The 14,404-nt window shown below is 48.5% G+C and overlaps 6 protein-coding genes and 3 non-coding genes across 9 annotated transcripts; 6 read left to right on the top strand and 3 right to left on the bottom strand.

Annotated features, from left to right (window-relative positions):
* Window positions 1–284: 284 nt before the first annotated feature.
* LDX57_003750 (uncharacterized protein) lies at window positions 285–1,769 on the top strand (the record flags this gene model as incomplete). The annotated part of the gene is made up of 1 exon (XM_046085404.1): window positions 285–1,769. One exon carries the CDS (start codon window positions 285–287, stop codon window positions 1,767–1,769), a length of 1,485 nt encoding a protein of 494 aa, XP_045941367.1.
* A 2,068-nt stretch (window positions 1,770–3,837) lies between these two features.
* LDX57_003749 (uncharacterized protein) lies at window positions 3,838–5,322 on the top strand (the record flags this gene model as incomplete). The annotated part of the gene is made up of 3 exons (XM_046085403.1): window positions 3,838–4,275; window positions 4,347–4,401; window positions 4,451–5,322. The coding sequence occupies 3 exons, from the start codon at window positions 3,838–3,840 to the stop codon at window positions 5,017–5,019; spliced, it is 1,062 nt and encodes a 353-aa protein (XP_045941366.1). The 3' UTR covers window positions 5,020–5,322.
* A 505-nt stretch (window positions 5,323–5,827) lies between these two features.
* On the top strand, window positions 5,828–6,250 carry LDX57_003748 (uncharacterized protein; the record flags this gene model as incomplete). Its single annotated transcript, XM_046085402.1, has 1 exon — window positions 5,828–6,250. The coding sequence occupies one exon, from the start codon at window positions 5,828–5,830 to the stop codon at window positions 6,248–6,250; it is 423 nt and encodes a 140-aa protein (XP_045941365.1).
* Window positions 6,251–6,568: 318 nt separating this feature from the next.
* LDX57_003747 (M20 family metallopeptidase) lies at window positions 6,569–7,836 on the bottom strand (the record flags this gene model as incomplete). The annotated part of the gene is made up of 3 exons (XM_046085401.1): window positions 6,569–6,750; window positions 6,802–6,929; window positions 6,977–7,836. The coding sequence occupies 3 exons, from the start codon at window positions 7,834–7,836 to the stop codon at window positions 6,569–6,571; spliced, it is 1,170 nt and encodes a 389-aa protein (XP_045941364.1).
* Window positions 7,837–8,969: 1,133 nt separating this feature from the next.
* LDX57_003746 (DUF3237 domain-containing protein) lies at window positions 8,970–9,494 on the top strand (the record flags this gene model as incomplete). The annotated part of the gene is made up of 5 exons (XM_046085400.1): window positions 8,970–9,011; window positions 9,082–9,109; window positions 9,159–9,193; window positions 9,253–9,392; window positions 9,452–9,494. 5 exons carry the CDS (start codon window positions 8,970–8,972, stop codon window positions 9,492–9,494), a joined length of 288 nt encoding a protein of 95 aa, XP_045941363.1.
* A 31-nt stretch (window positions 9,495–9,525) lies between these two features.
* Window positions 9,526–9,873, top strand: LDX57_003745 (uncharacterized protein; the record flags this gene model as incomplete). The annotated part of the gene is made up of 3 exons (XM_046085399.1): window positions 9,526–9,619; window positions 9,674–9,693; window positions 9,751–9,873. The coding sequence occupies 3 exons, from the start codon at window positions 9,526–9,528 to the stop codon at window positions 9,871–9,873; spliced, it is 237 nt and encodes a 78-aa protein (XP_045941362.1).
* A 2,979-nt stretch (window positions 9,874–12,852) lies between these two features.
* Window positions 12,853–12,982, bottom strand: LDX57_003744. The gene has a single exon. It is a non-coding gene; the product is annotated as a tRNA-Cys (tRNA).
* Window positions 12,983–13,332: 350 nt separating this feature from the next.
* On the bottom strand, window positions 13,333–13,464 carry LDX57_003743. Its single transcript has one exon. It is a non-coding gene; the product is annotated as a tRNA-Cys (tRNA).
* A 774-nt stretch (window positions 13,465–14,238) lies between these two features.
* Window positions 14,239–14,364, top strand: LDX57_003742. Its single transcript has one exon. It is a non-coding gene; the product is annotated as a tRNA-Cys (tRNA).
* The last annotated feature ends 40 nt before the right edge of the window (window positions 14,365–14,404 follow it).

The following is a 14,404-nucleotide window of genomic DNA, read 5'->3' as shown; positions in this document are numbered from 1 at the left end:
GATCTCTTGGTCCCATTCTTTATCGCGGATGGATCGGTTCATTTCCTTTAGGCAGCCAAGCCTGTCAGTCTATGAAGGTTATTCTTAATTAGTACGGTTTATTTTGTATCTGCCCGTTCCGTCTCGGTGTCCATTTGGAACTCTCTCTCTTCCTTCGTTTCTAATCAACACAGTTTTCTTAAGATGGGTTGATCTGGATTTGTTTTCCACACACAATGAGCACTTTCTGGCCCTTAACGGTCCCTCGAGCCCTTCGGGCTATCGTGGTGGCAGCGGTGGCCATGATGGTAGTCTCACTACTACTCTTGCATTCCCCGAAAACGCAGACAATAGCTCGTCTAGAGAGCATGGAGCTCGAAAAACCACCATACAATGGAACGACGGATCACGGCGATACGCTTGACTACAGTGAGGATTCAACTACCGACTCTCTCCCGGACCGTGTGGAACAGACAATCATCCAGATGCCTGTGATTGATTCTGACCTGGTAACGGATGTGTCGCAGTACTTTATCGACTACCCCATTGAGGAGCCATATGAAAACAAATTTGGCGAGCTCGGACGACGCTGTCGGGTCTTGCGTGACTGGTTGGCTTACGCTGAGAAGACTGATCCTACAACCAGGGACCTCCTCCTCGCTGCTGTCAACCGAGTAGCCTTGTCCTCGTTTCCATTCCTTCAAAAACCTCCGGGGCAACCGCCGTCAGAGCAGCCTTTTACGGATCTTCGCGCCTCCTTCGAGGCTGGCTCTGCAGGTATCGTCATTCCGACCAGCGACAAGACGCTCCGCTTCGCCGCCCATCTCATCGGCTCTCTACGTTCCGTCCTAGGCTCCGCTCTGCCCATTCAAGTCGTCTATGCAGGCGATCGCGATCTTAAGTCACAAAGCCGAGATTATCTATCCAGCTTGGCCGAACAGGGTCCCCCAATCGAGTTTTTGGATATCTTCACTATCTTCGATGACACCACGTTGAAGCTCCAGTCCGGCGGGTGGGCAATCAAGGCGTTCGCCGCTCTAGCCTCGCGGTTCGAGCGAGTAATCCTCGCCGATGCCGACGCTGTTTTCTTCCAGCCCCCAGAAGTGCTCTTCGAACATGATGCATTCCTTCGCTCGGGGTCTCTCCTCTTCCACGACCGGCTGCTATGGAAACACCAATTTGCAAGTCGCCACGCGTGGTGGAAAGATCAGATCCGGCGTCCGAGTCCAGCAATGAACTCCTCCCGTGTGTGGACCGAAGACTACGCTGAAGAGGGTGACTCGGGACTGGTTGTCATGGACAAGAGCCGAATCGATGTTCTAGTCGGTTTGCTCCATGTGTGTTGGCAGAACACCCACGCGGTGCGCGAGGAGGTGACATATCAAATCACCTACGGGGACAAGGAGAGCTGGTGGATGGGCATGGAGCTCGCGGGGGCTGGTTATGAGTTCTCGCAGCATTATGGAGGGATTGTTGGATGGGTCGATGTGGATGGATACCTGCCAAGGGTCTGCAGCTTCGTCATCGCCCATGTCGATGCGAAGGATCAACTACTGTGGTGGAATGGAAGTCTCTTGAAGAACAAAGGAATACAGGCAATGGAGAAAGTGTACGACATCCCGACGAACTGGATGATCGATGCCGAATGGCGGAAGGGTGATACGAAACAGGACATGAGCTGTATGGTTGGCGGCGAGGTCCGGAACCTCACCAGCAACCAGATCCATACGTTGGAGAGATCGATTGAACTGGCGCAGCGTGTCGATGCCGTCATTCTAGCTCCGGAGTGAGCCGGATTTGGTACAGCAGGACTCATGGAGGCATCGCCTTCGTTATACTTTCATCCTGGTATGACAACCCCAGGTGTTGGCGTCGAATAACTCGGTTCGAGACATCTACATTGTTGAAGATCAGCAACATGCGTGCAGCAGTGTTCATGTACTCACTTGGTGCCACCGCCCTGAGATGACCAGACGTGCTCGCGACACGCTTATCACTCGCTCAATGGTTACCTCTATATACCCCTGATCGATACCACGAGCGCATCAACTTTTTGTTTAAGAGCACTAGATTCATCGGTATCTATATTCTTGACTAACTCGCGGCTCATTCTTTAGTAAAAACTTATTTTATCTCATTTCGCTAGATATAGACTCGAATCTTACGATATTCGTTATTTAATACTTGACTGGCCTTTCCCATACACAGGAAAATTCAACAAGACATACATACGTATTGGGTTCAAACGCCGAAATGCCTATCACGGCAAGTTGAATGCTGGCATCTCCATGGTCACCCGCCACGTGATTGGGGTTGCCTGGTAACTTCCTCCTCTTTGCAACCATCCGTCGCCAGAACCTTTCTCGCACCGTCATCGACGTAATGCGGCTTAATCGCCAAAACTTTCTTTTGAATGTTTGGCAGGCTATGAGAGCCCTTTCATCATCAGCTGGTCCATAATACTATTTGAGTGCCGCAAAATGCTCTTTTCGGTGATCACGTTGAGGAAGTTGCAAGGTCAGCTGCATCCGCAAAACCTTCGAAGCTTCAAGTTTGCAAGCACATTAAGGTTGTGAGCTTCTTGTAACTTCAGCAGCCGGTTTAATCAAACTCAAACCAAATGACACTCCGGAAAAGCCTTCAACGACAGGCCCGCTCGTTGAACCAAAGGTTTCAAAGCAGGACAACGCCACTATGGAAACTACAAGCCTGGCCTATCGCACGGCAGGTTACTAGATTGGAACCTGAGGTTCGCCAACGGCATTTGCTCTATACCAGTGGATGATGCCCGGGAACGTTGTTATAAACAATGAATTCCGCGAATCAGTCGGTCTATAACCCTTTTCAGAGTCAGGCTCCTTTATTTTTAGAATATCGACAGGCTATATCTACCTCACTTATTCCTACCATGAATTGGCAGGTTAACTAACAAGAAAAATATCCTCCAATGCAGAAATATGACTTCCACTTTGCAAGAGCAAGAAGAATCCACGCCAACACCTTCATCCCTCCCTCTTTTATCTACTCCTTTATTTCAACATCATTATGAAGAAGACTCACGGATCGAACACCTGGAACGCTCCTACCTTCGAGCCCAAGCCGTTGGCAGGCATTATAGTTAGTTCACCGCTCAGCACATACGAACAATTTTGACACTCCTTAGAATTGACACCTCACGATGTCGTCGCCCTGTCGCCGAAATTTTGGCGCGCTCACAAGGACTACATGGCTATAAGAGATACTGTTGCTCAGATCATTCTTATGATTCAGATTAATCTCATAGCTGGGACTGTTGCGCGTTATGCCATGGATCGACCGGATCTACGCCCTCTACTGGACGACATCCTTAACTTCAATGTCATGTGTGTAACACTGTATCTTATCTGCTTGTTATCTGCTAACTATCCCAGTGGTTCCTTTATGCTCACTGAGGTGGAGCATGGTTGTGATGCAAGAAATCTCGAGACCACAGCGACTTTACAGTCAGATGGAAGCTTTGACTTGCACACGCCTCGCCCTGGTGCATCCAAGTAAGACATCAATCTGTTGTTTGAAGTCACGTCTAATCTTGGGGTAAGGTACATGCCGCCATCCAGACCGATTGCAACAATTCCACGCATTGGCATCATCCTTGCCCGCCTCATAGTCAACAACGACGACATGGGCATACGAGCCTTCTTAGTCCCCTTAGCTGGAAAAGGGCACATGAAGCCAGGCGTGCAGTCTCAGTAGGTACCCGTCAATTAGCGTTCAATCAATAAGTCTTACAATCCTAGACTTCTCCAGCCTGCCTCCGGCGGACGAATGTTCGATTACAGCATCACTAGCTTCAATCACGTCCGACTCCCAGACTCAGCCATGCTCGGCGACTTCACTAAACCAGACAACATGCGCACAAGCTTTCTCTCCACAATTCAGCGTATTGGTACGGGCACTCTAGCTCTCAGTATCTGGATTGCTACATTTCTTAAAGGTGCTGTGTACATCGCGGGCAAATTCAGCCTTTCCCGTACAGTCCAACAGGGCTTGAATGGCGAACGTACGGCGATTATGAACTTTCGGACTCAACATCGCCCGATCTTGCACGCTCTTGCCCATATCGCGGTATTGGAGCCCTTGGCAGACCGTATTGAAAGCAACTTCGTGGACGAGACGCTTCATCCAAGCGCAAGGCACGGGCTCGGTGTTATTCTCAAGTCAATCTCTGTTCAGCTCGGACAGAGGAGCTTGGCGAATATGAGCGAACGATGTGGCGCTCGAGGGGCATTTATCCATAATCAAATCATGGAGATGGAGGTATGTTCTGCTACACTCGGTCATCGTTTAAAAGATATATGTTAGGCACCAGGCTCATTGATTGAATGCAGGCACTGACGCGATTCAGCGGCATCGCTGAAGGGGAAATACTTGTCCTCACAATCCGTATGTCTCGCCTCGAAAGATAGCCTGTCCCATCTAATAAGATTAACAGGACTAGCCACAGAGCTCCTCATAGGCCGATACTCCTTGCCCGAGGCCAGATACCCCGACTGCCTGCTGGCGCGTCACGAGGCGGGCCTCATTTACGAGGCGAGAGAGATGATCCGATACATTTCTCACCCATTACTAGCGACATCCAACGCCCAAGATCAAGGTCTCGATCACCAAGGACAGGATAGCAACCGTTCCCACCGCAGTGAATCATACAACAAGCACATCCTTCCCCTCTGCCGCCCACTGATCCTCGCCATCGCCCATCGCATGGCTTACGAAGCCGCCCTCGACGCATCCATCGACCCCAACCTCCTCGCTCTTTTCGAGGCCGAGATGATACAGACAGATCCCGGTTGGTACATCGAGCGACTAGGACTTAGCCGATCAGCGCAGGCAGAAATGGAAGACCACGCAATGGATGCCCTCTTCCCCAGACTCAAGGAGCTACTAGACCACCACGAGGCGGTTGAGCCCTATCTCACAGCACCGATGTTATCCTCGTCACGATGGAATGAGTTCCAGAAGTCGTTGCCTACATTTGACGGCAGAGAAGCAGCAAGGCTATAATTTTTCTGCTGCCTTCCCGTTTCTATCTACGGAGTATGACAATTTCTTTGTTGAGTTAACAAAAAGTCGGATCATTAAGTGAATAGGTAATAAATTGATTCTGTTCTGATCATCAATGAGATCACCTGGGGCCAAAACACCCGACAAGGGCACGGTCTACATACTCCGACCAACAACCCTAACTTACTCATCAAGGCAACACCATTCGAATCTCCCAACTAGGAAACCCCAAATTCCCAAACACGGAATAAGCCGCTGATCTGCAGTCCGCTTCTCCGTATCCATCTCCCCTCGCCATGTCATACCCCCGACCCTGTTCATGATCTACGATAAGCAGTGTAGTTCGATTAGGTCTGTACGGACAGAATCTTTGCTGCCTGGGTAAAGTGAAACAAGAAATCTTGTCGCCTTGGCCCCGACAACTCAGACTATGGTATCTGTCCAATTGTAACAGTACAATGAACCAACAGTAGTGAGCTTGATGTGTTCTACGCCATGACGGGACGGGACATCGCCCCAGTGGTGGATGAGGATCTGAGACCCTGAGTGGCGATCCTTGGTTACACTGCCTAGGGCCTTAGTTGGACTAGCTGCTCTGAATGGAGTAGTTAGTAGATACTGGACACTATAGATGGAATTGATATAGTTAGTCAATCATTATATATAAACCCCTCCCCTCCGTCCGTCTCGCTGAGTTCAATTCATCATCAAGAAACACAAGAACGCAATCAATCAATCAATCAATCAATCAACCACTCAGCCAACCGAAACCATCTTCCAAACTACCTAAAAAGCAAAACAAACCAAAATGCCCTTCCTCACCAAAACCCTCCTCACCCTCCTCGCCACCGCCATGGCCGCCTCCGCCACCGACCAAGGCTACGACGGCACCATCACGACCGAAGGCATCGGCAACTGTCCTCTCACACAGCACGCCGAGAACCACATCGAATTCTCCTGGGAGCCCACGAACGGCAGCGTCTGCGTGGACCTGGGCCGTCCGTACGCCGACGCCTACCACGCGGGATTGACCGCGCAGGCGCAGACCCCTGAGAGCGTCGACCCGCCGCAGTTTGGCGGCTGCAGGGACAGCGACTGTACGGATTGTACGTTCGTGGATATCAAGTATGGGGGTGACCCTGGGAGCATCAAGGTGGATTGTTTGGAGTTGAAGGATGCGCCGTATTTGTTTGTGGGGGTGGCGAAGGATCAGAAGAAGAAGGATCTGTAAGGGGGTAAGAAGGCTTGCTCTTGACGCTGGATTGGGGATGTTAGGGATACGGGGTATGGTATGGAGGGGACTGGGGGATTTGGAGTTGAGAGATGGATAGCAGATCGGATGCATGGTGTCAATGTCAATCGTTTGCAATTCTAGGGCTATTTTCTGGTGTCTCATATGCACTTAGGTGAATAGTCTGATGGTAGCTTCATGTCACCGAACTAAAGTATACTAGCCACGCTCATTTCTTGGTATATGTTCCTGTCTGTAGATAATTTTAGCCCTAGACAAGATAGAATTGAAAAGGCGCTAGATTATATACAAACTGCCTTACGGCCTGCTCAATATCCTCCATCCAAGCATAGCCATTGCTTGTCCGCATATTATTGCCTCGCTGTGCGCCTCTTCCGACCCTGCTGCTTTGGCGAATGCGGCATGATGAGGCGGGGCCCCGTCAGGTGTGGAGATGCCAAAGACACCGTGGAAACTGGGGACGACGTAGGAGACATTTCCTGCAGACATTAGTATACATTATACTTGAGGAGAAAACGAGGCGAGCTCACCCATGTCAGTCGAGACAGTCGCAGCAGCGTCCGACTTCAGCTGCACGTTTCGTCCGAGCTCTGCCATCTCCTCTGTGTATATCTGACAGAGTGCGTCATCGACGATAATATCCTGGTACATCGGCTCACTAGCCCCATGTTAGCGATAGTAATAATAGCAAAATGACAAACTCACATAACGTAGCTGACACTGCATCCAGTTGCTTCCCCAGCTGCTTCGAGGCAAGCCTTAGCTCGCGCCAGGAGGCACTCTGTGCGAGCAGCCGTTCGACTCCGGATACTCCATTGCATGCGCGTATAGTCCGGGATAATGTTAGGTACTTTCCCGCCATCCTCAATAATACCATGGATACGTTCGTCAGGTTGGATGTGCCGTCGTAGCATGGATAGACTGCTGTATGCCGACACTGCTGCATCCAAGGCATTCACTCCATTCCACGGATCCCCTCCTGCGTGCGCACCCTTGCCGTGGAACTCGACCCGGAGAAGACTGCTCGCAATTGATTGCCATCCAGCGGTGCCGTGGTATCTTTCTTTGATACCGCGCTGCGAGGTAGGATGCACCATTATTGCTGCAGCGATAGCTGGATCGCTAAATGCCCCGGCGGCTATGAGCTTGATTTTTCCACCGTGTGCCTCTTCGGCCGGGTTGTCTAGGATGCGTACCCGACCGGGTATATCCCATTCCTTGACTGACTGGGCGAGGCCCAGGAACGCTGCCGTCGAGGATGTGGCGATCAGGTTGTGGCCGCAAGCGTGTCCGAGTTTTGGAAGCGCGTCGTATTCTGCGCAAAAGATGACGATAGGGCCAGAAGTGCCTATTTCGGCCTCGAATGCAGTCGACAGACCATACGCTTGCCTCGTTACATTGAATCCTCGGGACTCGAGAAAGCCAGTCAAGGTTTCGTGGGCATAAACTTCCTCGTGAGCGGTCTCCGGATGGCTGTGGATCCCTAGATTGAGTTGTCGTAAATATTCTACTTCGGAGTTAATCACAGCTTGGATGTGGTTGCGTACCAAAGTGAGATCAGCCATTGTGGTAGGGGAAGGGTAGATAGGTTGACCAGGAAAATCTGCAGTCGGTTCATCGAGGAAGACTAATTCGCTCCATGCTTTTATAGGTGTGCCATCGACGGCCCCCACGTTACTATGCGCTTATCATTCGATGCTAAATCCGAGCTAAATGAGCGAGGCTGTTCGATCTAGTCCTGCGCTGACCGTCGGAGCTCGGAAACGCTAGCAGGGATGCCGACTAGACTGTCAACCCTCGGATTACTTCTGAATGAGTCACATATGATGTTGCTGTATGACACCTTGCTCGGGGATCGGAATGTTTGACAGGAATCGGGCGTATACTAAATGAATGGGACAAAGGAACCCCGTGCGGATCCCAATAGGTAATGCCATTAGTTATCGAGCCATATCTTCGCTTTATTGATATTATCGGCGCACCTTTGTTCTGGCATTGTCTGTTAGTCAAGACAAGCACCAGAGACCTAAGTGATGCAAAGCTATTTCCATGGATGGAGGGCATCGTAGACGGCAGTGCCGCATAAGAGCAGTGATCTTCACACATCGTTCTAGAACTAGTTTTTTGATAGCATTGACCGGCTACTCATGTCAATCGGATGAGGGAAATAAGAAGAGATAACTGGTTATCATTTCCGATAGTGGGAATTGTCTGGCTGCATTTCTGATGGGGTATTTACAAGGAAGGAAATGTCTTTGTCTTTGCGGGAAGTTTGTACCGTAGGGTTTGGCCCTGGGCAATCCGAGTTGGGACTCATCAGACGGAAGTAGTAAAAAAGAGAGCATACAAGGACTTGCTTTGAATTCTAAAATGGAAAGATGTTGAGTACTGCAATGCAACTGTTTCACAGCTTACTGTGCCAGGATGTAATGCTGTCCGATCGAGCAACTGTTCTGCTCATTGCCACCATCTGTTAACCCTCAAAACACACCCTTCCATCCATCCCGATTGTATACAAACAAGGCTACTTGTGCTCGGTCTCGGCGCTGATTGTGCCACCTCCACGTGGTTGGAGCCATAAAAAGGGAGCTCCCCTCTTGTCAGTGCGGGGCTTTTGTCCAGTTCCTCTTCCTTCTTCGTATCATTTCACATCATCCCATCTCACTGAACTGGCTTCTTCTGTCAAATTTGATCCATCATGTCCGCATACCCTACTCTCAAACCCGCCTTCACCATCAAGGTAAGCCCTTTGTTCTTTGATGGTTCCATGGTTCCGAGGTTCCGAGGTTATGAATTAACGGCCTACCTAGGTAAATATAGATGCCGCGTTGGCTGTCGGTGAGTTATCCTTCAACAGCATTGTCGGCAGTCAACTAAGTCCATATAGGCAGTGCCTCGCGGTCCAACCCGCTGCAGGTCGTGGTAAGTAGCTTTCTCTGAACTGACTTCTCTCGTCAAGAAGTGTCGCTAATCTCGCATAGCCCATGACCGGCGGTACCTTCAAGACTGAATCGAGCTTCTCGCCCTCCGTCGATGCCAAATTCGTGGGTGTCGGAAACGACTACATCCATGCTGATGCGGATGGAAAACATCTGCGCCTGAATGCGCATAGCGTGCTCAAGTAAGTTGCGGTACCCCATGTGTATATTGATCACTGTCTGACCGTGCCTTGATATGTAGGACCCACGACGGTGCCGTATGTCTTCCCACGACCGACCTATAGGCTGGAAACTAACACCTTCCAGCTCATCTACATGAACTACACAGGCATTCTCGCCTTGACTGCCGTCGAGCAGGCTGTGTTTGCGGGCACCGCAGACGAGGGATCGACGTCATTTGGCAATGCTTGTGAGTATCTTCCCCGTTTGATCGGAGACGAGCGCTACTGACTCCAAGGTTCAGTCACGCATTTTACCTTTGAGGTGAGAAGCTCCGCAATTAGATATGCGAGGCAGGTGAGATCTAACAAACATGTGTAGACAGGCGACGACCGCTACAAGCAGCTCGAACACGGCGTCTTCGTCGCGCAGGGCCGTTTCATCGTCCAAAAGGACAAATCGGTGGTGGTCGAGTACCGAGTCAGTCAGGTGGTTCACGCGTAATGCGATCACATCCGATACTAAATGCCACGATCATTAATTCTGTCGGCTGCACTTAATAAATGAATGACTATCTTTCCGTTGTATAGTAGCGGCTATTGCTTACCGTAGATGTCATTTATTCTGTCGAGTTGCGCAGTGAATGTTGTAGAAGATCTAGATGCCTCAGGCAATCAGCCAACTCGCTAAAGGCAAGTTCCGAAGATCTCCATACGAAGCGGAGGATTCCATTATGTCGAGCGGAAAACTTCATGAAGTTAGCCATGAATCTGTCAAGTTAATAGGGTCTCCTTCCTCCCAACTAGTTGATCATTGCAAGTATTTTTCTACATTTTTGACTACTTCGGCAGGCTACTCCTGGCACCCGATATTCGTACGAATGTTGTCCATGAAGGACGACTCGTCGCTCTCATTCACTCATGGCTCTTGCCGGAATCTGAAAGCTCTGCAACTATCGGCTCTAGCTTTCACCCAGAATTTTACAGAGTTACAGATTCTTTAATATAATCTGTACTGGCTGTTTGGACCCTCATCATTCGATTTATATTGTCCGGCTCAACCTTACATATTTGACAACGGAACCGATCATACCATTCATCAATGCCCAGATTCTCCTAAGTGCGACAACTATCATAAGAGAAAGCACAGCTACAGGCCTTGCTCCAAGTTTCCATACTGTCCTGTCCAGCGGCCTTGGTCAGAAAGAGCGAATAAGGAGACGTTTCAAGGTCCTCAAATTCAACACAAACCAGTCATCAGATGTCCTGACATTCGGATTACTATCTCTCATCTGTTTCATAATATTTATCATAATGTTAATCCGCAAATCGCCCATATACCATACAGAGAAGTATTTCGAATTTGTGGAGGAATCCAATTTGTTGTGGATATTATGATCAAATCTATCGATCCAGCGATTATGGCTATGCGAACAGAATCAGTGACCAAGAAAAGGTGATCATTCATTCATTGATACAAGAAACCAGTACTAGGCTTAAGAAGTTGGAACAGATATACCTTTCACAGACAATAGTTGATCTGGTGAGGCTGGTTACTTGGCTATGGTAACAGACGATAGATATTACGGATATCTTCACTGTTACGTAGGGCAGTCTCGCTCATCTCATCCTGGCAAACGCATTTTACAACATACAACGGCAATCTTGAGTGGAAGCAAAGACACTCTTTTCAAATATATTCCATAGAAGGAAGAGGGTCACAGAAATACAAAGTTTCTTCGTCTTTGGACATTCTTATTGCCCGCTGGACTGCCTGGTTTTATTAAGACAGTCCTTAGCAATATCCAATGCTAATGACTCAGGTCTTTCAATCACTTCCACCAAGATCTTTGCATGCTTGGTTTGGTCCTGGAACATACGTTGGGGTATGACTTGATGTTGTTCCGCCCTTGTTCCAGGGAATCTCTCTTATTCCAGCTATAGGTCAGAGCTTCACAGTGGAGTTGGAGAAATCACCAGATGCAGATATTCGTTCTTGGTCAAGATCCAGAAAAGCACAACTTCTTGAGAATCCTAGAACTGTGGCTTATCACCGTTTTCTTCCGCGCACGACAAAGAGGAATACAGAAGATACTACGCGAGGCTTTTGGTGGAGATGATTTCACTTCTGATCAGAGACATCCCTGACAAACGATGGTATCCGCCTTATCTTTCAAGATATTGTGACCTTTTACGAAACCATCAGAGGAATAGCCCAGAACTTATCACTCCGTTCGGGGTAACAGAAGCGCCTATTTGTATGTTCTTAGGAGAAACCTAAAGATTCAACGCAAATAGCATCAGATGATACACTCAGGCTACCATGGGGCATGTTGCATAGCGGCTTCATGGAATCTAATGTATGCACCTGGCTACATAATTTCAACAGAGCTTCGTCGATCTAGAATCTACGCAAATCCTACCGATGCAGGCATCCGACGTCGAATGTTTACGGCACGCCCATCGGTCAATATTACGTCAAGATCATCTCAAAGTACTATTACTGTGCGGAGCAAATGCTAGCCTCGTTGCCCTACCGGAGAGCATTTATACCAGGGAAGTTGATCTACTGTGTCGCGGGTACCTATTCAATGGATGTCTGTTTGAATGGAGAAATCTCAAGAGTTTGTACATCAGCACACCAGCACCTTTCGTGTCTCTGGACAAATTAGTGGAGTCAATCTATGAAACTCGGCGAAATCGGTGCTATCACTCAGACAAAAGGTATCACGGCTTGGTTTTTCTCGTCTGCTCAAATTTACATCACTTTAGGAGGTATGACGAAGAGAGATATGGAGTCCGAGCAAAAATGACGCTGGCATATATCGATCATCAAATGCATCAGCTGGCTAGGTCAAGAGAAACCCCGGGCAGATTGAGCCATCTTTGAACTAGAGTCGATCAGTGATTCGCTCATCAAAGACGTACAGTGCTGTCCGGCGCAAGGGGCAGGCAGGCCCGACAATAGAGCTAGCTCCACAACTACAACAACAGGAGGGTGAACGACCGTTACCACATCCGATTGCGACCTCGTATCCGTTTACCGTTCGCCAGGAGGAATTCACTACCCATGCTCCTTCAGGTACTTCCCATATATGGGAAAATTCCAGATTACTATCCAACCACGACTTCAGAACTAGCACTGAAATGGATACACAGCATTATATACGGGATCAAAGGAGCAACCAAAGAAGGAATAGCCTCACGGCCCAGTCGTTTTGTGTATGTTGCAAGAGAAACAATCAATATGCCAGAGCATACGAAATACACACGATACATAACAAACAAAGCCACCCAGTGGTGAACAAGCTGAGGAAAAGATATAGTGTGAAGCGATCCTTGCCTCATTCAGTTTTCTGTACGTGGACCTTTTTTCTCGAAACGACAGACCTACCCGCCGTAGAGGAGGGATGACAGGATACATACACACATAGTATTCCGGCCAGTAACTAACTACCAGGGAGAAAAACAGAGAAGGAAAAAGAGGAACTGCCGCGGTTCGAACGCGGGGCCTACAGATGGATTGCTCGAGTTAAACAAAGAGTTAAACTGTTACTAGTTTAACACTAACACAAGTTGCAATCTGCCGCTCTACCAGACTGAGCTACAGCTCCAAGCAGAAATGTTGGGCTGGGTCCACAATTAGGAGATACAAGAGCTTCAGGCCGCACACGTGCGGCCTTCCCTGTTTTCATGGACATAGATATAGGTACAGAGTGTGAGGACTGACCAGAATGTGACAGTCGGTGGCAGGTGCGCTTCTACCACACCCCGTCACACAGAGGTGGCGACGGTAGAATGTAAACTGTAACACGCGGGTGTTGAAACATACATAGGGGGGACATATATCCTTTTGTTAGAAGAATAGGAATCATTCTACCCGAATATTAGGCTTCTTACAAGTCAACTCGCCAGTCAGTAAGTCCAGTAAGTACCATGGGCCAAAGAAAAAAAAAAAGAAAAAAGGAACTGCCGCGGTTCGAACGCGGGGCCTACAGATGAAGTGCCCGAGGTAAGTAAATAGTTAAACTGTGTTACCAGTTTAACACTAACACGGATTGCAATCTGCCGCTCTACCAGACTGAGCTACAGCTCCTGTGTTGATAAATTATTTTGAATTTGGACACTATATTGCCAATCACGGGTTGGATCAAGGGTAAATTGGACAGACAAAGAAGAGAAAAAAAATTTTTAGTACAGCAGAGCGTAAGAACTAGAGAGGGGAGAGAAGATCATGCCAAGGCTTGAGGTGGTCATATTTCATTTTAGTCAAGTAGGATAGTTAAGTATAACAAATACTTACCATTAATGGAATGTTAGGGCACCATTCCATCGTGGCCATGAAAAATAAAGTATTTGAAGTTTTCTTATCCATGCTAAGCATTGCTGATCAGCAGGTGTTAGCCCTGGCAGTGAACTTTTCTGAAGATGCTGAGATTTCTCGTTACCACGATGAGCTACAACACAGAATGTCGAAGGACCAGGTCTGCCACAGTGGTCGGAAGTTATGAAATGAGAGGAGCCCCTCTGATCAACACTGAATTGATTGATTGGTTGACGTAGGCAGAATCAAGGTCTTCCGCGGTGTTGCCTGTCTAAAAGGTGCCTTTGGAGGAGTTTCCAGCAAGATGCTTGGCATCCTGCCAGTTTGACTTGAGAGAATCAATCAGGAGTTAAGCGGCGTATATTGACATGTACAACCATGGGTTCCTTTTAACTCTATTCGGTCCTGCTGCGACCTACCTACTGGCCATTATTGGCGACCAGGGAAGACTTGTTAGGTATGATGGATTCACCATCGTCGAGTATAGGCACTTATTTTTGATAAGGAAATATATACTCAATTGCGGTGACGGTACCCCATCCAGATGGAGCTGTAACTCAGCTGGTAGAGTGGCAGATTGCAATTCCTGTTGAACAGTTAACACTAGAACATAGTTTAACTTAACTGGAGCAATTCATCTGTAAGTCCCGCGTTCGAGTCGCGGCAGTTCCTTCGTTTTTGCATTTTTTTGCCTAGACCGGCTGGTAGATAC

Source organism: Aspergillus melleus (genome assembly GCF_016097325.1).
Source record: "Aspergillus melleus strain CBS 546.65 chromosome Unknown contig2, whole genome shotgun sequence".
Lineage (NCBI taxonomy): Eukaryota > Fungi > Ascomycota > Eurotiomycetes > Eurotiales > Aspergillaceae > Aspergillus > Aspergillus melleus.
The sequence above is the reverse complement of the archived record's forward strand: the minus strand, read 5'-3'. Positions and strand labels throughout refer to the sequence as shown.